At 40.8% G+C, this 27,590-nt stretch overlaps 1 protein-coding gene across 2 annotated transcripts in view; it reads right to left on the minus strand.

Moving 5' to 3' along the window:
* Window positions 1-673: 673 nt before the first annotated feature.
* CALN1 (calneuron 1) overlaps window positions 674-27,590 on the minus strand; it is a 395,181-nt gene continuing 368,264 nt past the window's right edge. For both annotated transcript variants that reach the window (XM_051992010.1, XM_051992011.1), the window contains exons 5-6: window positions 15,141-15,297; window positions 674-2,532 (exon numbers count right to left, since the gene is read on the minus strand). In XM_051992010.1, the coding sequence (XP_051847970.1) occupies window positions 2,405-2,532; window positions 15,141-15,297 (285 nt within the window). In that variant the 3' untranslated portion in view covers window positions 674-2,404. The remainder of the gene's footprint in view (window positions 2,533-15,140; window positions 15,298-27,590) is intronic.

Below are 27,590 nucleotides of genomic sequence, written 5' to 3' on the forward strand. Positions count from 1 at the left end.
TTCCTCAACCATAAAATGAGGGGGTTGGACTGGATCCCCCAAGATCCCTTCTTGCTCTGGAGCTGTGATACTGGGCATCTCAGGATGTCAGAATTGGAAGGAGTCCCACAAATCAAATAGTGTAGCCCCCCGGCATGAAAACAGGCCCAGAGAGGAAAAGTGACTTGGCTGACATCACAAAATAAGTCAAAGGTAAAACTGTGAACAAGATCCTAAACGTCAACACCACGGGGATTTCAGAAGGGGGGTTCCCTGATCACTGGAGTACCCACCTGTGGGTCCCAGAGAATCGCATCTGCCTCCCAGCCTACTTCACTGTCACTCACTTCTTTAAGAGAAGGCAGGATTCTTTAGTTTGTTGGCTTGTTTTTTGGTTACACCCTTATATCTGCACAGTGTGGGGATTCTCACTTTCCTGTGTCAGGGGGATTTGTACAGCTGAGTTGACCCATCTTAAGCACAGCCAACTGTCGTGACTGAGAAGGAGGAGGGAGGAGAAAGCTCAGAGTGAGGACAGAGTGCAAGGGTGGGGTATCTTGGGATGGAGGGAAGGAAGAGTCATGGCTAGAGATTTGGAAAGCAGGTTCAAAGAAGACAAAGCAAGCTCCCAAACCTAGCCAGGCAAGTGTTGGGTCACCCCAAACCGGGAAGAAAAGAAAGGCAACGAGCAAGAGAAAGTTTGGGGATTTAGGATGGAGATGAGAATGCACCCAGAAAAACCCCATGACAGAATTTAATGAAGTATTTCTGAGCTCCCAACCGAGCTTGGAAAAGTACAACAAGAAATATTACAGAGAAATGTTACAGCTGATGAGAATTCGCTAATCAGACTATGTAAGACGAGAATTAATTGTAATGGACTGATACGGCACCTTGGAAAAGAGACTAAATTACAGTTTTTAAGATTGCATTGAAAACAGGTCATTTTGTTCCCCTCTTTCCCACCGCCACCATACCACCACCACCATCACTACCGTGCATGCAAAAGTAAATTACCTGTCTTGTTTGCTAAGCTCATTAAAATCTCTTCCATGAAAATGAGTCAATCGCAGAATCTGAATGTCAGGAGATGTTATGTAAAATATAGAAGTTTGATCTTTCCATCTCAGTCACTTTGGCTTAAAATGCTCAGTTCAGCTGATTTTACCCTGAGCCCACACACTGATGGAACCTGACAGGGAAGGGGGAAGGGTGAGTGACGGAGAAAAGGAAAGATGCTCCTCCAGGAGTGTCACCTACAGAGTAGATATGGCAGAAAGATTTGCTCATTCTTTATCTCTATCACCAAAGATAACACACAGTTGGAGGGTTTAAAACATTCCATCCCCATATACTCTAAGAAAAAAGAATAACAATCATAATCATAATCATAACAATAATAATAATAATAATTGCTTTGCTAAGGGATTGATTTATAGCAGAAACAAAAAAAGTTAGAATGGACAATGGCACAGTTGGGCACATACATAAGGAAGCCAAATATATCTATATATTTATACATATACACACATATTTTCTTTTTTTTTTCTTTCGCTCTCTCTCTCTCTCTAATGGCTGCGCAGGAGGCAAGTTTGGGAAAAAAGGCTCTATGCAGATTCCAAGATGCTGGTGCATAAAAGGAGCTTCCCCTATCTGCGCTGGGGACAGAAAGAAACTGCAAATGGAGACCCAAAGCCCTCCTCCCCAGCCCTCAATTCTGCCAACAAAAGTCCCATGTCCAAGGCAGTTTAAAAAAAAAAGTAGGAATAGCACGCAAACACACACGCACACCGCTGAGGCGTGCTATCACTTGAAAACCATGACCCTGTACAATGGCTTTGCCCTCAGACCGCAGGGGCTCCTTTGGGAGTGGACGGAAGAAGCTGAAGGGGATGAAAGGGTGGCCTTCTTTGCAGATACACCAAAGTCAGCTTCTGTAGAGCCTAAACAGACCCACCCCCAGAAAGAGTCTGCTGGTGGCCAAGCTTTGGGTTGGATGTATGGGAGTTGGCCGGGCGCAATCGCAGCTCGCGCTCAGTCTCCGATCTCTCTCTCTCTCTCTTTCCAACTCCCAGCTTAGTCCACCACACGTCCGTCCCAGATGGAAATGAAGCTTCTCCTCAGAGTTCCTATTGATGGCTGAAGCAAGAATTCAGAACTCCCCGGGTTTTTATTTTTTTTTAAATTTTATTGCATTAGGAAACAAAACTATTAAAGCATTGAAGACAGCCCTTTGGTGTCCCTGACAAGAAGATGGAGCTGGTTCTCAAGACGGGTCGTCCTGCCGGCCTCGGGTTCCCTTTGCCGAAAGCGTCTTGTTGTCCACCTCGTTCCCTTTCCGGTTTCATGGAGAAAAAAGTCTGCCCACCGGGCATGCACATGCATGGCGAGTTTGGTTTCACAGTGTCGGGTGAGAGACTACTTACTACTCCATGCCGCTGCGGAGGATCTGATTGGCCGCGATCAGCATGACACTGATAATGAAGGCCATGGCAAAGGCGCATATTAAGCTCTTCCGGACGCAGGTCTGTCTGTTCTGCTTCTGGGAATGCACTGGGGGAAGGAGGGGGAGATGTGGACAAGGAGAGAGAAGCGAGAGAAAGGGCAGAGTGAGAAAAGACATGCCATCTTCTGCGTTCACTTTCATTCAACCAACATTTATTAACTGCCTGCAATGGCGGAGGCCCGAGGCTAGGAATGGAACATAAAGACCAAAAAGAAGCAGCCCCTGCCTTCGGGGAGATTAGACTCTTCTGTGGTAGAGTTTCTTAACCGGGAATCTGTAAGTGGATTTTCTTTTTAATTTCAGTATATTTTGCTTCCTTTGTAATCCTGTGTATTTTAAAACACAGAAGGAGATTTTGTGAACCTGCTAATGGGCTCCATGACACAGAAAAGGTTCTAGGGTGACATACATAGGCAATTCTGAGTGAACTCTTCACTCACTCAGTGCCTGTGCTTTTGCTCTAAATGGGCTCTGGGGTGCTTCATGGTTCTGACATATGATCCCTTGGTACCTGTCAGAGATGGGTGGTGCAGTGGATAGTGAGTCAGTCTTGATGCTAAGAAGGTTGAGCAAATTACTTAAATTCTCAGGGCTTTAGGAAGCTAAGATCCTAGGTGGTGGAGAAGGTGCCAACAGGCACTGAGTGAGGGAGTTCCCTCACCTGGGAATTCTTTGAGGGCACAGATTCAGTCCATAGCCCAATTCTATGGTCCTGCATACATGGATAGATCAGGAGAGGATGGATTATTTCAGGAGGGAAAGAACTGATCACTGCTCAGATTGCTCAGTATAGAATCCCAAATGAATCTTGAGGGGAGCTCAGGATTCTAAGAGAGCTCCATCAAAGGAGAGTGCATCGTTGGCATGGGAGACAGACTGGGCAAAGGTACAGAGGTGGGAGATGGTAGATTATGGGTGGTTGATGGTAGATAGTTAGGAGAACATGCAGGTTAGTTTGGTTAGAACATGAAGAAGGATCATATGGAAGAAGTCTATCAATAGGAGCCAGGTCCTAGAAACCTTTTGAAGCTAAATGAAGACTTCTTTCAACCAGGAGGTAATTGGGAACCAGTGAAGATTTATGAGCAAGAGAGGAAACCTGTGGGAGCTCACTGGTTTAGAGCAACTCCCTCTCCCAATGCAGGTCAGCACTTTTCTGTACCTCAGATGCTTAGAAGGCTGCCTGGGGTACTGGCAGATTAAATGATTTGTCCAAGGTCACAGAGTCTTATATGGGACAAGTAGAACCTGTATCTTCAGAATATTGATTTTCACTATCCGGAGGATAGATGAGAACAAATCAAAACTGAATCATGAAGAATAATGAGGGGTCAACATGTGCTTATGGACTCTGCTGTTGTCCAAGCATTGTTAGGTCTCAGCTCAGCACATCATTGCCTTGGGGCAAGGTCATTGAAAAATTCTCATATAATGAGACCTTCAGAATAAATTATTCTACCTGGAAACCTTAAAAACTAAGGACCATAAATTAACATGGTCATAGGACCCTAGGTGAGGGGCTGACAAGGACCTTAGAGACCACATAGTTCAAAACTTTTATCCACTCTTCTGGCCACCATATTGGACAACATGGCTTCCATTGAGCTTGCTTTCCTTTAAAAGAGACTTGGATGAATAGGTTATATGGGGTCAGTTGAAGCCACGGATCAGTTGAGACCAAATGGATGGATGGATTGGAGATCTAAGTAAAGGGATGTGCGTATGTGTGTTTATGTTTGGGTGTGTCTGCATATGTGTTTGTATGGCTATATGTGGAAGCCTAAGGCAGCAAATTGTAGGGTCATTGTATTAGGACTGAATATAACAAAGATTATATAAGAGATAGAGCTGTCAATCATTAGCTGGTGACTCCCTCTTCCTTCTCCTATACCTGTAGAAAGATCTGTGATGGGGATAGCTCAAATTTTATTTCATTCAGGATATATGAATTCTAGCCACCTTATGGTTTCTGTTTTAGGAAGGACCAGTGGCCCAGAAGGAGCAGGGAGATGGGGCCCATGACAGCAAGGTGACCATTCCAAATGTCAACGTGAAGATTTCATTCTCTGATTTTTAAATGGTGCTGGTGAGGGCAGCAGCATGTAGTGGTGGAAAAAAGCTAAGAAGCTAGGAGAGCTTCAACCTCACCAAGGACCTCAACAAAAATCCATTAAGTATCTACTATGTGCAGAAAAACCAGGGTTTTAAACCTAGCTTTGTTGCTAGCTAAATGGCCTTGGGCAGGTAACTTGATTTACAGAAAATGATGGACATTGGTTTCTTCCTTTGAAAATGTGATGGTTAGAGTAAACAACTTTTTCAATTACATTTTCTTCTTTTTTACGATACATTTTAAAACCATCACCAAACATTTCAATATATAAGGAATAGGAAAAACTAGATTATTCAGGAAATTACAAATTCTGTTAACTTTAAATTTTTTTGCTTTAAAATATATATTACATTTAACATATTAACAAAAGTGTCTTATTTGTTTTTGTGTCCTTTTCTGAATAGACTAGACAATTGGAAAGAGTTCTTTTATCTCCGGCATTCTAAGAATCCTTGATCTCCACATATATTCTACTTTAAAAGGATTCAGTCTTAAAAGAAAGGAAAGATGAAGCTTCAGAGTCAAAGAGAGAGAGCTTTCCTCTCGAGGCATGAGTGCCTTCATCTTTAAACAAGTCCCCTCTTCAGTGGAAGCTTGGTCACCACCCAATCTTTATGAATCCTCTTCTCTGGATCCCTGCTCTCCTAGCCTCTGAGCATGGCAAGGCTGCTCTACTATGTTCCTCTTAAGCTCAGGACAGATGAGTATATTTCCTGTCTTCTCTCCAAGATCAGTTGCAGTTGGGGATTGAATGGCCGCCATTTCTTTTCTGCTTGCCATTCACTACGAGCATATTGATAGCTATATATGTTTATAGGTACACGTGTAGCTATAAATATGCACGTAGACTTGGCTGATGGAAATTCAGCAAGCTAATCAATCTCTCTCCGAGGCATGGCTTATATAGCGGTTTCTCTATCTGACCTTTGAAGCAACCAGGTGACCCAATGAATAGAACACTGAACCTGGAATCACAAAGAACTGAGTTCAAATCTGGCCTCAGACACTTGCTGGTTGTGTGACTCTGGGCATTTAATCCACAGGAGAAGGACAGAGAAAACCACTCCATTCATAAATGATCAACCTGACCTTTACACGATATACATATACATCCATGCATGTGCATATATATATACATATGTATGGATCAGTTGAGACCAAATGAATGGATGGATTGTAGATCTAAGTAAAATATATAATTGTATTTATGTAATTATATGTGAACCACAGTGATTTTACCATGATGAGACTAAAATCTGAAGAAATGAAAAGAAGAACAAATTGGGAAATGGATCAACTTTGGCAAATCAGTTAGGAAAGTTCCAATCTAACGTTCAGCTGTTCAGCTGGGACATCCATCATAGGATCATTCTGAAAACAATCCTAGTTTCCTTTCAACCTGAGCTATTGATTGAGGAGGTGGTCAGGCTGAGGGGAAGAGAGTGGGAGAAAAGTCAATGTGGAGAAAGAGACCGAGAAAGCCAGGTAAGAGCCCACAAGGCCTTGCCCTGGGGCTCCTTGTTGCTGCTTTCAAAAAAAAATTATTCTGAGTCCAGGAGGAAGGAGAAGGTGAGAGGTGGCTGGAACTCATGGAGGTAAGCTTCTAGTAAGAAGGAAACTGTTACAACTCAGCAGTTTTTGCACACAGGACAAGTTCCCTCAATTATCTCAAAGCCAGTTATGCTAAACAGGTCCCCTTTGCAGGGTTTGGAGCAGCTGGGAGGGGATTAAGTTCATCTCAATTCACTGTTTGGTCACTTGCAATTTTAACTGATTTTACTAAAACTGGGCGTGACCTTCAAAGCCACCTAATGTCACTTCTTCATTTTCAGATAAGGAAATTGAGGCCTGTGGAAATTAAGTGACTTGATTAAAGTCACATTAAAAGTAAGTGTTCATTAGAATTAGGATTTAAACCTAGACTTTCTGATCCCAAATCCGATAATCTTCCCACTGTACCACATTGCCTCCAGTCAGCACTATACAAAGTGGCCCAGATCATCCCTCCCTGGTTCTGCCATAAAATTCATCATGGAGTTTCCTGTTGGCAGCTCCAAGGCTGAATGGGAGTCATTGGCACCCAAATCACTTGATAAGAACTGTCATGATATCAAATATCAGGTGAAATTGGATTCCCGTCACTGAATATAAAATTTGTAGATTTCCTCTTAAGCAGAGGTAGGAATGGCTTAAACACAAGCAATTTAATTCATGCTAGAGCTCAGGGCTTCTTGAACTTTTTCCACTCATAATTCCTTTTTGTCCAAGACATTTTTACGTGACTCAGGGTATATAGATATAATAAGAGAAATGTAGAAATCAAACATTCACTGACAATAAATCATAATTTTGTGATCCTCACATTCATTTACAAGACCCCCTACAGGGTTGCAAGTCGCACTTTAAGAAGCTGAGGTATATATCACACTCGAATTCGTAATTCTTAACCCAGGGTATCTGAACTTTGAAAATCTGTTTTGATAACTGTTTTTCCATATGGCTGGTTTCCTTTTAATCTCACATATTTTATTTTATGCATTAGAAACCTTATTCTGAGAAGACGAGCACAGGTTTCTGAGTTCCAAAGGGTCCAGGATGCAGAAAAAGATTAAGGAGTCTCCTAACTGATGCATTGGCTGATAGCTGCTCTGTGTGGCCATATCGGCTTAAGCTCTGTTTTTGTTGATGTTGATATGGATAGACAGACACATCTTCACCTCTTTCAGTCTCACTTTTTTCATTTGTAAAAGACGCATAATGCATCATATTGTGGTGCATAGAATGTTTGCAGAGGCCTTCAGATTTACCACTTGCTATGTGTGACACTGAGCGAGTCACTTTTGCCCTCCCTGGCACTCAACAGTCACAGAACCAGCCTCTCCATGGTGGATGGTAGCAGTGATGCATTGTGTCCTTTTCATTTGAATGTCATCACTGAAGATGAAATGCCCAAAGTGCACAGCAGCAGCATCACTTACAAGTGCCGGGCCCCAGGGTGGGCACCCTGGGGTCAGATTGATGTGATTTGAATCATGACAGTTCAAGTCTGCAGGAGAAGAGCTGGGGGTGTGAGGCTGTGCAGCCTTCTACTTCTCTTCCTTCCCTCATTGTTTCTTCTCCTCCTCTCCACTTATCTTCCTTCATCGCTTTTTTATTCTCTCTTTTCCCTCCTGTATCTCTACTTGTCCTTCTTTCCTTCCTCATTCTCTCCTTTGCTTCTTCCCTCTCCACTTGTCTTCTTTCATCCTTTCCAAATTCTTTTCTTTCCTTCTTTCATCTCTACCTGTTTTTCTGTCTTCCTTCATCCCTTCCCCATTCTCTCCTTTTCTTCCTCTACCTCCACTTGTCTTCCTTCAGTCATTCTTCATCCTTTCCTTTGCTTTCTCACTCTTCACTTATCTTCCTTCATCCTTCCTCATTCTCTCCTTTCCTTTCTTCATCTCTACTTATCTTCCTTTCCTCCCTCCCTCCCTCTTTTCTTTCATCCCTCCTTTATTCTCTCCTTTCTTTCCTCTATCTCTACTTGTCTTCCTTCTTCCCTTCCTCATTTTCTCCTTTGCTTCTTCCCTCTCTATTTGTATTCTTTCATCCCTTCCTCATTCCTTCCTTCATCTCTACTTGTCTTCATTCATCCCTTCCTTATTCTTTCCTTTGCTCTCTCCATCTCCACTTGTCTTTCTGTCTTTCTTCATCCCTTCCTCATTCTTTCCTTTTCTTCCTCCATCTCTACTTGTCTTTCTTCTTTTTCTCATTCTTTCCTTTCCTTTCTTTATCTCCATTTTTCTTTATTTTTCTCTTCCTCATCCTCTCCTTCTTTTCCACTTATCTTCCTTCATCATTCCCTTTTTCCTTTCCTTCCTCTCCATTTGTCTTCTATTCCTCATTCTCTCTTTTTCTTCCTCCTTAAGGTTTAGACCCTAAAGAAACCTCAAAGGCAGTCTAGTCTAAGCCCTTCATTTTACAGATGAGGAAAAGGAGGTTGAGAAAGGTTAAATCATGTTCTCATGTCCTGTTCCCTTCCTCCCTTTTTGCCCAATTTTATCATCTTTCTTTTAAAATTTAAGATTGGCCATTATTAATCAGAGAAATGCAAATTAAGACAACGCTGAGATACCACTACACACCTGTCAGATTGGCTAGAGTGACAGGGAAAAATAATGTGGAATGTTGGAGGGGATGTGGGAAAACAGGGACACTGATACATTGTTGGTGGAATTGTGAACACATCCAGCCATTCTGGAGAGCAATTTGGAACTATGCTCAAAAAGTTATCAAACTGTGCATACCCTTTGATCCAGCAGTGCTTCTACTGGGCTTATACCCCAAAGAGATACTAAAGAAGGGAAAGGGACCTGTATGTGCCAAAATGTTTGTGGCAGCCCTGTTTGTAGTGGCTAGAAGCTGGAAAATGAATGGATGCCCATCATTGGAGAATGGTTGAGTAAATTGTAGTATATGAACGTTATGGAATATTATTGTTCTGTAAGGAATGACCAGCAGGATGAATACAGAGAGGACTGGCGAGACTTCCATGAACTGATGCTAAGTGAAATGAGCAGAACCAGGAGATCATTATATACCTCAACAATGATACTGTATGAGGATGTATTCTGATGGAAGTGGATCTCTTCAAGAAAGAGAGCTAATTCAGTTTCAATTGATCAAAGATGGGCAGAAGCAGCTACACCCAAAGAAAGAACACTGGGAGATGAATATAAACTGCTTGCATTTTTGTTTTTCTTCCCAGATTATTTATACCTTCTAAATTCAATTCTCCCTGTGCAACAAGAGAACTGTTCGGTTCTGCACACGTATATTGTATCCAGGATATACTGTAACCTATTCAACATGTAAAGGATTGCTTGCCATCTGGGGGAGGGGGTGGAGGGAGGGAGGGGAAAAATCAGAACAGAAGTGAGTGCAAGGGATAATGCTGTAAAAAATTACCCTGGCATGAGTTCTATCAATGAAAAGTTATAAAAAAAATAAAATTTAAGATTGGGGCAGGAGAAAAAGTGCTAGAATCAGAACCAGAGGATCTGGGTTCCCATTCTATCTATATGACCTTGGAAAAATCACCTCACCTCAGTTTTCTTATCTATTCAATGAAAGGATTGAACAGGATAGTTTTTGAGGGCCCTTACAGGACTTTACATAATCTAGTTCCCTACTATCCACACAAACACATACTGCTCCTGTTTTGCTTCTGGGTGACTCATTAGTATTGATTTGAACACTGTTTTAATGAAAAACAATTTCTGTTGATGGCCAATGTTCTAAAGGATTAAAGAGATGAGTGATGGGGAAGGTGAGTTTGGTCATGAGGTCCAAGAATCTCTCTGCCTTGAGAAAAGACACAAACAGTGTGCCATTGGAGGAAGGAGATCATTTGGGGAACAAATGAATCTTTTCCTCTTTTTAGCTTGATGTGAGCAAGAGTGACAGATGAGTGCCTAGAATCTGCATCTCAGTATGGATTATGCAGTAAGTAAATCAGTGGCAAGCATGATCAATCTCAAGACATATTCTAATTTTGCATGAGAACACTTAATAAAGAACAGTTGACAGACAGGCAGCCAACAGGGCAGCCAAGCTGTGGGAGTCCATAGACCTGAGCCAGTGGGATTAGATGATGAAATTACAAATCAGTCTTTAAGTGTCAGTGAGGGGATGCATGCTGCAAAAGAAAAGAGCTTCTGACTGAGAAGCCATTTGCTATTGAAAAGAATATGGCGGACTTCGGATCAAATGGGCCAGCTTCAAGAGAAATCTTACCTCAGGCACTGATGAGCTCAGGAAACTCAAACAGCATCTCACCCAGACTGTGAGAGGGAAACACTGCTACTCAGACTCTTTATATCCCCAGAAGGTAGGAAGGGTTTTGTAAAATAATAGAACACTAGGGGCAACTAGGTGGTACAGTGGATAGATTGCAGGGTCAGGGACTCATCTTCGGGAGTTCAAATCCAGTTTCAGACACTTACTAGCTGGACAAGTCACTTAAATCCATTTGCCTCAGTTTCTTCATTTGTGAAATAAGTTGGAGAAAAAAATGGCAAATCACTTCATTTTCTTTGCCAAGATAACCTCAAATGGGATCATGAAGATTTGGGCGTAACTGAAAAAATGACTGAACAACAAAATGGAAGTATGTTCATGGTCCTAGCTTGGTGGCACAAACCTATAATTTCTGATATTAAAGAGGCTGAGTCTGATCAGGGGACATCATTAAGCCTGGCATCGATGCGGTGAACACCCAGGACTTAGGCTGGAGGTCGGGGAGTGGGGATGGGCTGCACCAGGCTACCTAAAGAAAGAGGCAGAAATGAAACGGGGCAAAGCTGTCGTGATGATCAAGAGTGGAATTGAGCTCATGAAAGGCCAGTGTAGGGAAGAGATGCTCCCTCGGGAAAACCAACATCAGCAGAAGCATATTAAAGAGTTGGCTTTTGGTGGTGGGGAAAACTCTGAGTCATTAAGAAAATTTTGCCATTTTTCCAAGCAATCCGACTCCTCTACAGTTCTGGGACCAGTTGTGTGGCCATTTGTAGTATCTGCCCTGACTGGTGTGATATATGTAAATTATACCTGTGCACTCATAAACATGGAAATGCAGTTTCCTATAAGATGTTAGGATAATGCTTCATAGAGGATGGTGAAAAACATGCAAAAGAGATGTCAATCCTCTCACTGGAAAGATCAGATCAGGTTACTAGGTAATCATTATTTTAAAAACTTTACTCTATTTTTGTTGAGCACTTTAGCTTTTACATCACACTGATTTCTTAATATATGCCTCTCCTACCCCATCTAAGCTGTTCATCCTTATCACAGAGATTTTAAAAGGCAGCTAGGTAATACAGTGGATAGATCCCTGGGACCAGAAACTGCAAGACCTGAATTCAAATCCAGCTTCAGATACTAGCTGTGTGACCCTGGGCAAGTCACTTAATTTTGTTTGCTTCCATTTCCTCTTCTGTAAAATGGGGATCATAATAGTATGATCCTCCCAAGGTTGTTGTAAAGAACAAATGAGTTAATAATTATAAAATTTTTAGCCTAGTGCCTAGCACATAGTGAAATACTATATATATATCTGTATGTATATATGTACATAACATATTGTATATATATGTTAGCTATTGTTAAAATTTTATTTTGTTTTTAATTTTTATTATTTTATTGTTTTTAGTTATTATTATTATTCTATTTTTATTTATCTATTTATATTTTATTGTTTTTATCATATATTATTATATAATATACATTATATATAACTATATACATATATATATCAATGTGTGTATATTTACGTGTTGTAGTTGATCTGTAATCTCATTGATACAGAAAGTTTCTAGTGAGGAAATGGCCCTGACTTGTACAGTCCAGTACCTGCTGCGTAACTCATTCTCTCAGAGTTTCCTGGGGCTGAGAAAGGTTAAATCATTTGTTCAGGGTCACAAAACAGCCAGTATGTATCAGAGGCATGCCTCAAAATTCATTTTTCCTGACTCCTGGGGAAGCTGTCTAGTCAGTAATTCCATGTAGCCACTGGATTTTATATTTATTGTGCACATAGCTTGTATTTATCCATAGACACTGTCCCTCCAGTATAATATAAGCTTTTTAGAGGCTGCTTTATTTAGTCATTTCAGACTCTTGATGATCTAATTTGAAGTTTTCTTGGCAAAGATTCTGGGGTGATTTGCAATTTCCTTCTCCATCTCATTTTATGAGTGAAGAAACTGAGGCAAATAGGGTTAGGTAATTTTCCCAGGGTCACCCAGCAAAAAAATTGTCCATGGTTGAATTTGACCTCAGATGAGTCTTCCTAACTCTAGACCCAGCATTCTATCCACTGGTTATCTTTATGGAGTTGCAAATGACTGAAATATACAGTGATCACCTTAAGTGAATCACTCCTGTAGCATCTGTCTAAAGAACAGCAACTTCTGGTATCCAGCCACGATAGAACATCATTCATTCATTCAAGTTACATCAATTCAGAGTTTAGGACAATTGTGTTAGACTAGGAAGGAATCTTGGAAATCATCTGGTCACCCGGTCCTTTCAATGTACAGAAGAAACTCAGACACAGAGAGGAAGGGACAGTGTCCGTGTCACTCAGCTAGAAAGTTGCACAGTTGGAATTAGAAGCCAGATACTCCTGACTCACCCTCCAGGGTTCTCTTCCCTACGTCATTCTCTATTTGCTAAGCAAAGTCATTGTGTGAACAAGATGGCAGGGGGCATGTTTAATCTACTTAAGGAGAACAAACTGTTTCCAAGTAGCTTGGCAGCCCCTGTTTGCAGCTAACAAATATGATTTTTTTCCCCCAAAAATGACGTTTAGCATATTCATTAAAGCAAGACCAGCAGGATCTCGAGTTGGAAGCAGTTTGTTAACCATCAGCTTGTGGTACAATATGTACCTTTCACACAATAAGAGTACATTTTTAATAGTCTATAATTCAGACTTATCTTTAGCCCAGACTGGCATTTCCCTCAATTAATCAGAATAAGTGAGTGAAGCTTGTCTGGACTAAAGACTGCCCTGCCACCGACTGACTGCTCAAAGAGAAAACTTAATACCCCAGAAGATTCCCTCATCCCCTTCTTGGCAAGTGTTTCATTAAACCTCGATACCAAGCCCTTCCCTTAGTTTTGGTTTATTTCATTATTTCAGCATCTGAACATGAGCTGAACATGAGGGACTCCCAGTTGGTTCTGTCCAATTTTCTTCACATTATAGCTGTGTTTGGAGCTAATTCTATCTAGAGTTTGCTTGGTCTTTTCTTACCTGTAAATTCTATCCTTAAGAAAGAGAGCATAGCTAGAGCTAGAAGAGAGCTCAGAGGCCATCTAGTCCAACCTCTTCGTTTTAGAATTGGGAAAACTGAGGCCGAGAGTGGTGTTCAAGGTCATGTCCAACCCTGGTCTCCTGCTTCCAATCTGAGCACTCTTTACTCCTAACACCTGGCTGCTTATAAAGACTCTTCTTTTTGACTTTAATCAACTCTGGGTGCTGCCATTATGAAGGGGCCACCAAAAATAACTTCAGCATCAATGATAACAATCAAGGAATCATTATAGAATTCTATTTAAAAATTTAATATTTGGCCGTGTTCAAAAATGTTTCCAAATGTCTAGAAGAAACAAAGCATTTAATTGACTTAAATAGCAAACTTTAAGCAGATTGAAAAAGAACTCTGGGTGTTTTGTTATGTTGGTGATGGGAAGGATAACCTTGCTGAAAATGACTTTTATAAGAGCCCTGAGCTTCAAAGTAAAAAAGGAGGAAGTAAGTTATCTGCTTGTCAAGAAAACTCTCTTGATTGAAAAAAAAAAAAAAAAACAAATACAGACGGAGAAAAGGTAATATGTGGAAATATGTAGTTATCTTAAATAACATCCCACATTTTTATAATATTTACAAAACTGCTAAAAGAGAAAAGTTGTTATCCCAGAAGATTCACTGAATCTGTATCTTCTTCTCCTTCTCTGCAGCTTTGTTAAACCTGGATCCCAACCCCTCCTTTTATTTTTTGTTTGTTTCATTATTTCAGCATCTGAACATGAGCTGAACATGAGGGACCCCCAATTGGTTCTGTTTAATTTTCTTCACACTATAGCTCTGTTTCGAGCTAATTCTATCTAGAGTTTGCTTGGTCTTTTCTTATCTTTTTTCTATAAGCTTTGTCACTTTTGTTTTGGTAGCCTAGCTTCTAATATATTACTTAGCTCATTTAGGTGCTCAATAAGTGCTTTTTTTTTGTTTGCTTGATTAGTTTGTAAGCTCCCAGAAAGTGAGGGCTGCCTTTTCCCTCTTTGTAGCTTCAATATTTAGCACTGTGCCTGCCACATGGTAGACATGCAGTAAATGTAAATTCAATTGAATTATGCTTTTCTTTTAGCTAAGCCATGGACTTGGCATTGTATGAGACGTTCAAGTACTCAGCTATTAAATGCCTGCTTGCCTTTTTGCATTCCCAAAGGTCTCTCTCCATGGTCCCTATCTCATTGCACCTCTCTTCCTTGCTTCTCTTTCTTCAAATTTCCTCTCAGGTACCAGCTCTAAGTCCCTGCCATTGTTTCTGTTTTTGTATCCTATTGCCATCACCCAGAATAATGTCTGGCACCCAGTAGGACTTTAACAAACCCTCGTTGATGGACTCATAGATTGCTCCTGCAGAATTCTCTCTTTTTCTTCTCTCCTTCCCCATTTATCTGTGTGTATGGAGTATTCTGCCAGGGGAATATAAACTCCATGAAGGCAAGGACTGTTTCCTTTGTATCCCAAAGGCTCCTTGCACACAAGTTATGCTTAATAAATGGGGAATTAAAAATGCCAGAATTGGAAGGAGCCCCATACCTCGAAAGGCCGACAGCTTAAATAATTTCAGTTTCCTCCTTTGGGGCTGCAGCAAAAATTTCCTGGGGATGGGGGAGATCGTGGACATTCTTCATGTACCAAAGTCAGGGCCCCCCCAAATCTGGATTGGGTGGGAGTGGGCCAGCAGCGGGCCTGGCAAAGGGACCTACCTCCTTCAAACTCTGTCTGGCAGTTTCCCGAGTTCTCATTCAGGCTCTCTTCTTCATTGATAATAATGTTTTCAATGTCTTTCATCGTTAGGTGATCCCGGAATGCATGGTACAGGATATGCTTCAGCTCCTCCAGCGTTATCCTTTGCATGTCAAACTGTGGAAACAGAGAGAAGTTGAGGTGGCCCAGAGCATGACCAGTGCAGACAGAGATACATCCTGTCCCTTCGAGGCAGCTGAGGTACAAAGGAGTTGGACCTCCTGGCTCTGGGGCAAATAGTAGGCACTTAAATACCAATTTGATTGAGCCTCAAATCTCATACTTAGAATCAGAAATTTAGAACTTAGAAGGACCCTAAAAGCCGTTCAATCTGGTCCAAACACTCAGATTTTATAGATAGAAGTTTGAGGTCCAGAAAAATTAAGTGGCTTTTTCCAAGATCACGGAAAAGGATCAGACATTCTATCCAGTGTCCATATAATATCCTCTGCTTGCTTCTTTTTGTCTTTTAAATGGTATTTTATTTTTTCCAATTACATGCAAATATAATTTTAACATTCACTTGTTTTTGTTTTTTTGCTGAGGCAATTGGGATTAAGTGACTTGCCCAGGGTCACACAGCCAGGAAGTGTTAAGTATCTGAGGCCACATTTGAACTCAGATCCTCCTAAATTCAGAGCTGGTGCTCTATCCACTGCACCAACTAGCTGCCCCTAACATTCATTTTTAAATAAAATTTTTAATTCCAAATTTTCTTCCTTTCTCTTTCTTTCCCTCTTCCCTGAGAGAGAGAGACAGACAGGGAGACAGAGACAGAGACAGAGGAACATCAGAGAACATTTCTTTTACGTAAACATTTCCTTTATTCTGATCCTGCCTCTTATTTCAAAACAAGCCACGGGTTGTTTTGAAATCCACAAAAAATTAAATGAATGCAGAGAATCAAGCCTATGTCTCAATTTTAGGAATTTTTCTAACTGGGGGCTCTGAGTTATTGTGATTGGATTAATATTGTTTCATCTGATAAAAACTCTACAAACTACCAGAGGAGAGAAATAGATGGACTCAAGGACCACAATATCTTCCCTAGGTAAAAAAATCCCAGCTAATTGTTGAAACAAGTTGAGGCTGATTAAATCTCCAGAGATAAGTAGGCCAGAAAAGAGAGGCTGAGTGCTGAATAAGAGATTACATTAAATCACCACCAGGAGCAAACAAGGAAGACTTGTGAAGGATTCATCTCCATCAGTATCCAACGGGGAGGAGGGAGCAGAAAGGATAGACTACTGACAGGCAGAATCTATACTCTGCTGTGACACCTAATGGAATCATACTGAAAATGCCTGGCCCCCTTCTCTTTGTTTAAACAAAATAAAATAATTAAGCCCAAGATCCTTATCTGATTATTTCTGGGAAAGTAGCAAGAAAATGAGCAAGTTTGTCCTAGTAATTCTCCCGTCTCTCTGAAGAGAAGAGGGAGGGAGAGATAGCTCATTGTTTGTTCTCTAGGATCATTGTTGGCTTTTAAATCACTCAGAATTTAGTTTTCTTTTGCGATTTTTAAAATTGACATTACTGTAGTTATCGAGCAGCAGTGTGATATAGCAGATAAAATGCTAGTCTTGAATCAGGGAGAACAGGGTTCCAGTCCTGCCTGTAAGAATCTTGGCTATGTTACCCCGTGTTAGACATTTAGCTTACAAGTCATGATATATAATTATATAATTATAGTATAATACTATAAATTATATATTGTACTTGAGAAGACTTGAAAAATCTGATCGATGCAATTCTTGACCGTATTTTTCAGAAGCATCGCACTTCCTGACACAGAGATGATGGACTTGAGGTGCAGAATGAGGCATTATGGTCAATGTGGGGATTTGCTTTGATTTCATAATTGTTTATTTGCCATAATTGGGGATGGGGCAAGGAAGAGAAATGGGAGAAAGAGAAAACAAATCCTTCTTCATTGATTATAAACTATAGAGCAGATACTAACGTGTATTGGTACAGACAGAAATTTTTACCCCAATAAAACCATAGGTCAAGACCAAAAAAAGTAATTATACTTGTAGTACAACTTACTTTGTTCTTACTTGGCTCACATAAATCTTCCTATGTACATCTGAATTCCTCATAATTGTCTTTCCTTATAACACAATAATACTCCATTACAATTCATATGCTCAGTTTGTTCAGCCATTCCCTAATTGATGGCCTCTCAAAGAATGTGTTCTTAAGCAGCTGTCCATAAATCAAATCCAATTCTTGCCTAAGTACGAGGGAAGTTAGTAATTTAAAAGACTCCTAAGAGGAACAAATTCTTTTAAAATAGGTAGTGGAAAGAGCTAGGAGTTACGTGGCTCAGTGAATAGAAACTGGGTTAGGAGTTAGGAAAACCTAAGTTTAAATCTGGCCTCATGTACTTCTTAGCTTCCTAGTGACTTCCTGGGCAAATAACTTCACTCTGTTTGACTCAGTTTTCTCATCTGTAAAGTGGAGAATTTTATAGGATCCCAAATTTAGAGTGGCAGAACCCCTTAGGATTCATCTAAGGCAACTTCCCCATTTTATAGATGAGGAAACTGAGGATCAGAAAGATTGAAGGATCTGGTCATGGGGTCATATAGATAGGAAGTTGGGAAGCTGGATTTGAATTCAGCTACTCTGACTCCAAATCTAGGACTCTTTCTGCTGTACCATGTGACCTCCCAAGGCTTCTCCCAGCAGTAACATTAGAGCTACCCATACAGTAATAGCAATAATATTTATCTAGGGTTTGATCCTTTGTTAACAATTTACCTTAGGTTCAAATCCCGCTGTTGATGTGCATTAGCCCTAAATCCTGCCCTGTCCAGTTCTAAATCTATGATCCCATTCACAATGTCACTCACCTTTTATAGATGAGGAAACTGAGGCAGAGAATAGCCCTTGGACTCACAGCTAGTCTCATTCTGGAACTTCTCTTAGCACTTGGAACCTCTTCTCTATAGACCATCCATGAGCCCAAGCTGGATCCAACCCCAGCTCTGACCCTAACTTTCATGGATTTTCAAATGCTCCTAGTACCTGCCTCATCTGTCTGCCACTCTTTTTCCCAGATTTTTTGGCTTTCTTTTGTGTATTGTTTTCCCCCAATCTCCTTGAGAGGAAAGTCTTTCCTTTTGCTTATATTTGTATTCCATATTAGAAGGCATTCGATATATAATAAGCACTAACAATTCCATTCTTCCTTCTTTCTCTCCTTCCCTCCTTCCTCCCTCTTTTCCTTCCCTCCTTTCTTCCCTTTTTCCCTCCTTACTCGTCTCCTCCCTTCCTTCCTTCTCTCCTTTCTTGCCTCTTCCCCTCCCTCCTTCCTTCTTTCCTCCATTCCTTTTTTCCTCCTTTCCTTCCCTTCTAATTTCTTCCTTCCTTCTTCCCTTCTTCCCTTTAATTTTCCTTCCTTCCTTCCTTCCTTCCCTGGGCCTCAATTTCCTTCTCTATAAAATTGGGGGGGACTGGTTAGACTGGATGGCTTCGGAGATTTTTTTCTAGTTCTCTATTTATAATCCTAAGACATCATGGAACATGTGAGATCCTGAGGTGTTACCATTTTGTGGACAACAGCCTGCATGTTCAGACTTCCTCTCCCATCCTTTTCCTCCCCTCTTCCCCCTCCTATCTTTCTCAATAAAGCAATTCCCACCTTGCTTTCAGTCTGCATCTCTCTTCAGCAAGATGAAAGGTGAGTTACCCAGACTTGTTGGCAGGTCCAAATGAAACAAGTTCAAGTCCATTTACACAGGGAAGGGGAAATGAAGGAGAATGATAAGAGAGCAAAGGCTCCCCGAGCTGCCTTCTCTTTCGGCAAAAATACAATTTGAAGCTTTGTGTGGAGTCAGGTCAAGGATGCTCTGGGTCCAAGGAGAGAGAGGCCAAATTTTCACCCAAGCTCAGGTCTGCCATTCAGATTTAACAGTCAGCCTGGGGCCTTGCTGCAAGGATGGGATGGAGGGCTATTGAATGGGAAGGAAACATGTCAAAGTGTGCTGAAATTCATAGCAAGGAATTGGGACCTAAAGACAAAGGGGTTTGGGAATGACAAAAGACTTCTGAGTGGAGAATCCTCCTGGCAATAACATACAGTAGAAAGAACATCAAACTCAGAATCGGGCTTTCATTTGTCATAATCACCAGGTTGAGTAAATCAAATTAGTTGTGAGACAATGTTAATCTCTCTGAGTCCCCATCCATCGCCTAGTGAGTAAAGCAGGAATACTACAAAATCTCGCCGACAGGCCTGTGATCAGAGTAAACAAAAACAAGTCATTCCCCCTTAGTTTCTTCTATAAAAAGACTGCATCGGACTGGGGTCTTTCCAGAAGAACAGCTAGCCATTATCCGGCATTTTAAGCTTTACAAAGTGGGTTCCATACATGTTTTCTCATTTGATCTTACTGTTATCTTGTGAGACAGCTGGACTGAGCCAGTGCTTTGACTTTTCTCAGTCTCAGTTTTCTCCTCTACAAAATGGGACCAATAATAGCCCTAACACAGCAGGATTGTAGTGAGGATAAAATGAGTTAACACATATGGAAAGAGTTTTATAAATCCCTAAGTGCTATTTTAAAACTATCTCTTATTATATCTATATAGTTAAGGGAAATGGGCTAAGATGTGGAACAAAAACGATGCTCCAGATATGAGTTGAGCAGGGCAGAGGACTCCTGCCCTGGACTCCTGGACTGGTCCTTCCCAAATCCTGGATGCTGTGAGCTATTAAAGCAGTTGAGGTAAGCATTCACATTTTCACTGAGATGTCTCACCATTGGCCCATATGGAGTTTATTATCCACACACAAACAAGCCTAGATCTTTTCTCAAACCAATGGCTCTCCCCCATCCTATGTTTGTGAAATTGTTTTTTTAAAAATCCACATATATAATTTTCCATTTATCCACATATTAAATTTTATCTTATCAGATCAAACATACTATTCTATCTCTTTAAGATCTCTGAGGATCAGCTAATTAACAAAGATCTATTGGGTAATCAGCACATAGATTAAAGTGAAATATTTCCTGCCCTCAGGGAGCTTACCAACTTCAGGGATGTTGTTGTTTGCCCCTCATTCTGGAAGATGACCATAATATCAGGTAAGGGATGTCATAACATGCAAGTGAGTTGGAGTTAGGTGAGGAAGGGGTGTATAATCACTAGCTCACTTTACTGGGGGATGATATATTCAAAGATAACCAAATATAGCATCCATGCAAAATAAAAGCCAATTATTTGGGTAGTCCATGACCCAGGGTTCTTGCTTATGGCTACCACAGAGATTGCTAAACTGGCTCAGGATTCCCACCGGCTTCCCAGAGCTCTCCCTTACGGATTACATAACACATACCTAGTTACTCAATAACCTATATGCTTTATCATGTCACTCCCACCACCAATTTTATTTGGTTCCCCCTCTGGTCATAGGATCATATATTTAGAGTTAGAAGGTAACCTCCAAGTCATCTGATCCATCCTTCTCATTTTACAGATGAGAAAACTGAGACTTGAAATTTAAGTGATTTACTCAATGGCCTGACATTCACTGGTAGTTCGGGGATTTGAACTTCTTAGTCCGCAGCCAGTTGTCTTTCCACTATCTGACATTGCTCTGTCCAAACCACTTTATCGTTCCTTCAGTGAGATTCCTTCAGTTGTTCCTTTTAGCAGAAGACATCTTAAAGGTGATGGGGTCAACTTGGTCTTCACAAGATCCCATATTAAGTTATACTTGCCAAGCATCCCTGAGCCAGACATTGTTCCCAGGAGCAGAAAGGGATGTAGCAGACCAGCCTGGGGATTGATGAAGACTCTGCTTGGGCTGTTAAGTTATTCCTGGTCACCCTTCCTGAGTCCGCGAGAAACAAATGGAAGATTGTCCAATGCGAGTGAGAAATCGTTTAGACAAAACAAAGTAAAAATTCCCACCCGGAAGGCTCCTGATGTCAGTCTGTCATACATGAATCGCCCTGAGATCTCGTCTCTCCCCAGGTTCGCTCGCTGTAGGAGGAGATGGGGCTGGGGAAGAGAATGGGCCATGGTCTTCTTACCATGGGAAGTGAACACCTAGAACTTTGGAGTCTGTCTCTGACACTAACTCACTCACTGAGACAAACAGGCCCAGGGGAGTGGACAAGAATGAGAATATGGGCACCTCCCATCCAAAGGAAAACAACAGATGGCTTGGACCCACAGCCTCCGAAGCAGCCAGCTCGTGAATATCCCAAGACCTTTACATGGACATTTCACACACGGAGCTGCGTGACAGAGAGGAAAGAGCAGAAAATGTGGCCTGGAACCCTAGCTGGGTCCCCCCACCCTTTGGCTCACCTTTCCCAGTCCCCGTTTCCTTATCTGTAAAATGGGAGTAAGAGTATTTACAACAATTTCCTCACTGAGGGCTTGTGACCATTACATGAGATAATGGACTGTGAAAAGCTTTGGGATCCATGAATCACTAGAGAGATTCAAGCTGTTATTTCTATGGACATTAGAAGCAGCTGTGGTATGGTAGTTACGCCTGGGTTCTAGTCCTTTCTCTGACACAGATTGGCTGTGGGACCTTGGACAAGTCCCTTAACATCTCAGGGATGATGGCAGTTCTCTATGACTATTAATTGTGAGAGCAGTTGTTGATGCTGTACAATGATAGAGAACATTTCCTCGAGAAAAACTGCCCAACACTAATGAGATATCAGATCTACACAAACCACACACACACACACACGTGCACACAAAACACTCTAATATGGACTTAGACTACATTAAATAACTGGCAGAAGCCCAGAGTAATTCCTGTACTAATTTGATTCAATCTCTCTCTCTCTTCTCCTCACTTCCTCCTTTCCCTTCCCTCCCTCCCTTTCTCTCTATCTCTCTCCTTCTTTTCTTCTCTCCTTCTCTATTTATGTCTATCTTCTCTACTTCTGTCTCTGTTTCTCTTTCTTCTCTCTCTGTTTCTCTCTCTCTCCCTCTCTCCCTCCTTCTCTGTTTCTCTCTCTCTTTCTGTTTTTCTCTGTGTGTTTCTCTTTGTGTGTTTCTCTCTCTGTATTTCTCTCTCTCTCTGTTTCTCTCTCTCTCTCTCTTCTGTCTCTGCTTCTTTTTCTTTGTTTCTCTTTGTCTCTACACACACAGAGACTATTTGTGTGTGTGTATACACACACACACATATACATGCATATGTATGTATATATGTAATATATATATATATACATAATTGGTATCCACACATGTACATATAATCACATATGCACACACATATACACATAATATATCCCTATTATATTTATATGCATCAATGCACACATTTAATGTGTATAATACTGTGAAAAAGATGGAATAAAATAGTTTCTGCCCTGATTAAGTCTTAAGTCTAGTTGCCAAAATAAGTATATGAATAACTATAATAATTATATTTGCATGTATCCTTATATATGCAAGATATATATGTATATATGTACATATATTTTTTAATATATATGGATATATCCTTATAATTACATAAGGATAATAACTGAGAAGTATCGTGGCATAGCTCTGACATTCTATCAGTTCACAAGCATTTATTAAACCCTTACTGTGTGCTAGACATGGTGCTAAATCCTAGGAATACAAAGAGCAGTAAAACCCCCAAATCCAGTTCCTTTCATCAAGGTATTTACACACTAGCTGTGAGCCTCTGGGAAAGTCGCCTAACATCACACAGCCAGGCATCTGACTCAACCTCCCTGGGACTCAGTTTCCTAATCTGTAAAATGAAAAGGTTGGACCAGAAAGTCTCTAAGATCCTTTTTAGACCTAGGTCTGTGCCCCTGTGACTAAATCACGGATGAGGTATGGATTTATATTAATGGAGGGATTTCCCCATGCCAGTGAAATGATGTGCTTAATCTAATATCAACCACCACAAACAGCAATTATAACAATGACAACATCGATGAAAGTCACAAATGTGTACTTTAAAACTGGAAAGGAAGGGCTTTATTCAAAAAAATCCTCTGTGGCAAGTGGATAAAGCATCATTATATATTTTTCACAGAAGAGGAAATAGAAGTTAAGTTCAGGACCACAAGCAAAGAAGGTAAAGGTAAGATTTGAACACAGCTCTCTCCTAGGATCCAGGTTCATTGCTCTTTCTATTACACTACACTGCCCAGAGAGCACCAGACAGTGAATGTGGTTTAAAATACCTGGAGGAAAGGAATGGCTTTTTTCTGGGGGGATGAGGAAAGGCCCCATGGAGTTGGCAACCCAGTGCTGCACTTTGGAGGAAGCAGGGATTTCAATAGCTAGAGATACTGAAGGAAACCTTTTCAGGCCCTGGAGACAAGGGCAAATGTGCAGAACAGCAAGCAGTCTCATTTACCTGCAACATTATTATTATTGTTTTAATTAAAAAGTCATTTTTGCAAATAACACCTTGAACCTGGGCAAAAACAGGACATCTTCCAGAGCCCTGGCAATAATCTACTCAGACTTACGAGTGAATCCCCCAGCGTTACAGCAAAGACACCTCCCATGAATCATGCACAAGCTTTCACATTCAGTCTAGAGTAGCAGGAATTGGTGGCAGACGCATTCCTCGTGCCAGCCCCCCGCCCCAGGGACGCCTGCAGATCTGATGTATGATGGGATAGGAAGCAGCCATGAAGGGCTAAGGAAAAAAACAATCGAGCTTAAGGGACAGCTCTTGAGAACAGAAAAGGGAAATAAAGGCACACGAGTAGCCCCTGGAGATAGCTCCCATTCTGTTTAGAAGGAAAAGTTATCTGTGGCAAGCTTGAGGGCCAGTTCTGATTTAGAGCTAAAGGGAAAAAAACCAATGGATTAGAGGCAAATTGGTGCAGTGCAGAGAGGAATACTGGATGCTCTGTTTCCTCTGGGGTAGACGCAGAAACCTGAATGTTTGCAAATATGTCATCTAGTATCTGGACAGCCAGAGGGCCCCGGCCCAGTGGAAAAGACGCTTCCATCTTGTTTCCCTCCTTAATGCCTGGAGTGGCAACTTTTCATTCTCCTTGATCTATATAACCAACCTTAGTCTCTCTCCTGAGAACGTTTCACATCCACAATTACCTGTTGAGCATCTCCAAATGAATACCTAAGAGACATCTCCAATTCAATGTATTCGAAACAAAATTCATTTTCTTTTCTGAAAACACACTCTTCTTCCAAACTTTCCTATCACTGTCTAGGGTACCACTATGCTTTCTATTACCCAGGCTCAAACCTCAGGGTTCTCCTCATCTCATCATCCCACATGTATAAGTTACCAAATCTTTTTACTACCATGTTCACAACAATCCTGGAATGAGTTTCCTTTCTACTCACATTTGCGTCCCTTCCCTTGTTCTGACCTGAACTATTATAACTGTCCAGGAGAGAGTACAAAGAAAACACTTAATTGTTTCACTATTAGATACTTTATTATTATAAATCTATATAGAAACATATACTATTGTTTCAAGCAAGCAATGAAGAGCACTTATGATAGTCCAGGCACTGTGCCAGGTTCCGGGAATAAAAATCAATCATTTTTTTCATCAATAAATATTCATTAAATGAATGCCATGTGCTGGGCACTGTGCTTGGGAAGGGGACTCACAGATAAAAATGGTAATACTCCCTGCTTTCAAAGAACTTACATTCCATCCTTTCTTATTACATTCTACTATTTTGGAGAGTGAATGAGATCATTATGAAGATGTTTGTAAAACTCTTAAATTTTCATCCAATATTTTCGCTTCAGTCCACTACTGATGGAATTTTGCAAACTACTGGGAAATGATGGAAGGAAATGGAGGCAGTATTTATATATCTATTCACAAAACTTGCTTAATTACTTATGCACTGACTGCCTTTCCCTCCTCTCCCTCATAAGCTTGGGAACCTAAAATGTTGCCCAGGTAATCCATTTAAAAAAACACCCCAGCACTCAGAGACTTGGCCTGTCTTGGTAGAAAAGTGTAGCACCTTAGAAGACTATTTTAAGACCTCAAATGGTGCAACATTTGGAGAAACACAGCTTGAGTAAGAAGAGCTCAGCATGGTTTCAAGAAAGAAATGTCACGCTAACTTGAGAAGCTGTTTGTGGCTCTGTCTGCCAGGGTCCATATACAAGATGGGTGCCTCTGTCTGCGGCTTCTTCCCTGAGCGTCTTACGTTCTTGCCTTTCTTTGTATTCCGGGGATCTGGCCCGTTGCCTGGTATATCATAAGAGCTTAATGACTGCTCCTTGACTTGACTTATCTTGTTCCATTGGAAAGCCACCCACCCACCTACTCAACAGGGCTGGTCATAGGGGAGATCTCACCCATCCGGGGTCCTAGCCCCGGGCCAATGCTTTTTCCTGAGGAACCATGGGCTAAGAGGAAGGAGTTCAAGTTTGCAGCCAATTCTAAATTAAGGCAACTTTGCCACTCAGCTTGGAGCCACGCCAGGGAACCAGCCTAGTGAATTTTCCTCTGCAGTGTCTGTGGCAATCGACACCGCAGTCCACGAGCTATAATTGTTCTGGAAACCTCTGATAATAAACGAATACATTTAGTAGAGCATAAATAAACATTGCTACGTCTCCTGGTGCTTGTAGGGCTCGAAACCACAGGCCTATTAGTTGTTCTGGAATTAATTTTCCACTGGAGACTGTCAGACACTGGCCCCTTACTCATAATGCATTCCTGCTGCAGTTAGAGCTACCTGTGATCGCACTTGGCTTACACTCTGCTGTTATATCACACTCTGTACATATCCAAAATGCCATCTGCCAATTGAGTTTTCAAAGCTTCTTGGTTTGTGGCTTGGATTCCTGGAGACGCTGACTTCTAGGGGTCAACAGAATATCCAGAAGCACTAAAACTCCTCCCCCAAAGCTGCCTTCAGGTTTCCTTTGGGGGATAGAAAAGAAGGATGAAGAAGAGTATTTAGAAATGGCTAGATTTTCTAGGAGGGTTCACATCCGGCAAGGCTGACTGTAACAGTGATTAAGCAAATTCCCAGCCAGGGTGATAAGACAGGGGGTTGATGGTGAAAGGAGCACATATGTCTATGTTTCCATAAAATAAAAAGTCAGGCTGGAATGGTACTTTGATGCCTACAGACATTCTTGATCTAAGGTCGCTCATTGCTTGAGTATGAAATCTACACCCCAGAGTAAGTAGTAGATCAGGAATTAGGATCACCATCTACCCGGTCTGATTTCCCCATTTCTCTAAGATCTGGGGATTTTATAAGACAAATAGCGACATGCTAGATTGATGTAAACGTCCCCAACCTCACAGATCTTAGGATAACTTCTAGAGCTGGTCATGTAGGCTAAAAATATATATTTTTTATCAATATATTTTATGTTATAATATGTATTATGTTATGATATAATTATATAAATGTAATATAATTAATATAATGCATATTATATCATAATATATAACATAATCATAACATAATGTGATATGTATTATATTATGTTTATATAATACATATTAGATTATGTTATCATATTCTATTAAATATAATGAAAAATTATAGATTTATATAGATGAGGAAACTGAGTTCCATTTAGGATATATGACTTGCCTCCAGTCATGTAAAGAGTGTCAGAGCTTGGATAAGAACTCAGGTGCTATAACTTCAAGTTCAGCCATTCATAAGGAGCTTGGGATCATAAAAATTGCTAGAAGCATTCTTAGAAATCATCTCTTTTATCCTTGGTTTAACAAAGAGGCATATTTCTTTTCCCTCTTTTGACAGATGATCTGTCCTAAAATCTTCTCTTAGATGTATGAGCATCTAATTTTCTAGAGTGCTAATTTTCTTGAAAAACAAGATCAAGGCCAATTCTGCCACCTTTTACCCCCAGACACAGGGAGAAATTTTAGTGTTTGTAGGGCTCATTCTTTGTCTTTTACCACTTACCCTGAAATGATTTTGAAATGACAATTACCTTCATTTTTGTCTCAGAAATGAGTGCTCTTTGAGTAAGACTTGGTGCCTTCAAAATCCTGGCTAATATTATGTACAAGCAAAGAATAGCTTAGAGCCTCTCTTCCATCTTAGGTCAAGGACTTTTTACTCTTTCCCTCTTCAACAGTTAGTTCATTTTTAAGCTCCAATAGTCCACAATGTCTCCCTTCTCTGCAGCTTTAGGGAGTTTAAGATGAAAAGTTATGAGTCCAATTATAATTGTTCTGAGCCCCAAGTTAGGACAGTTCTTTTTATTAGTTAGAAGTTGGGTTCTCTGTTTAAATTTACATTTTTATCTCTCTTAGCTAACCTCTAGTCTCTTAAAGATTGTTGGAAATTTTAGGTAACTGGAAATGTTGAGCAAAAAATGCAACTTATATTGTGATGTCTATAATTAAGGGAAAGTTGGGGAAAGGAAAAGACACTTTTCTGAGAAGCGTCCGCCATCCTTG

Source organism: Antechinus flavipes, chromosome 4, assembly GCF_016432865.1.
Source record: "Antechinus flavipes isolate AdamAnt ecotype Samford, QLD, Australia chromosome 4, AdamAnt_v2, whole genome shotgun sequence".
NCBI classification, from domain to species: Eukaryota; Metazoa; Chordata; class Mammalia; order Dasyuromorphia; family Dasyuridae; genus Antechinus; species Antechinus flavipes.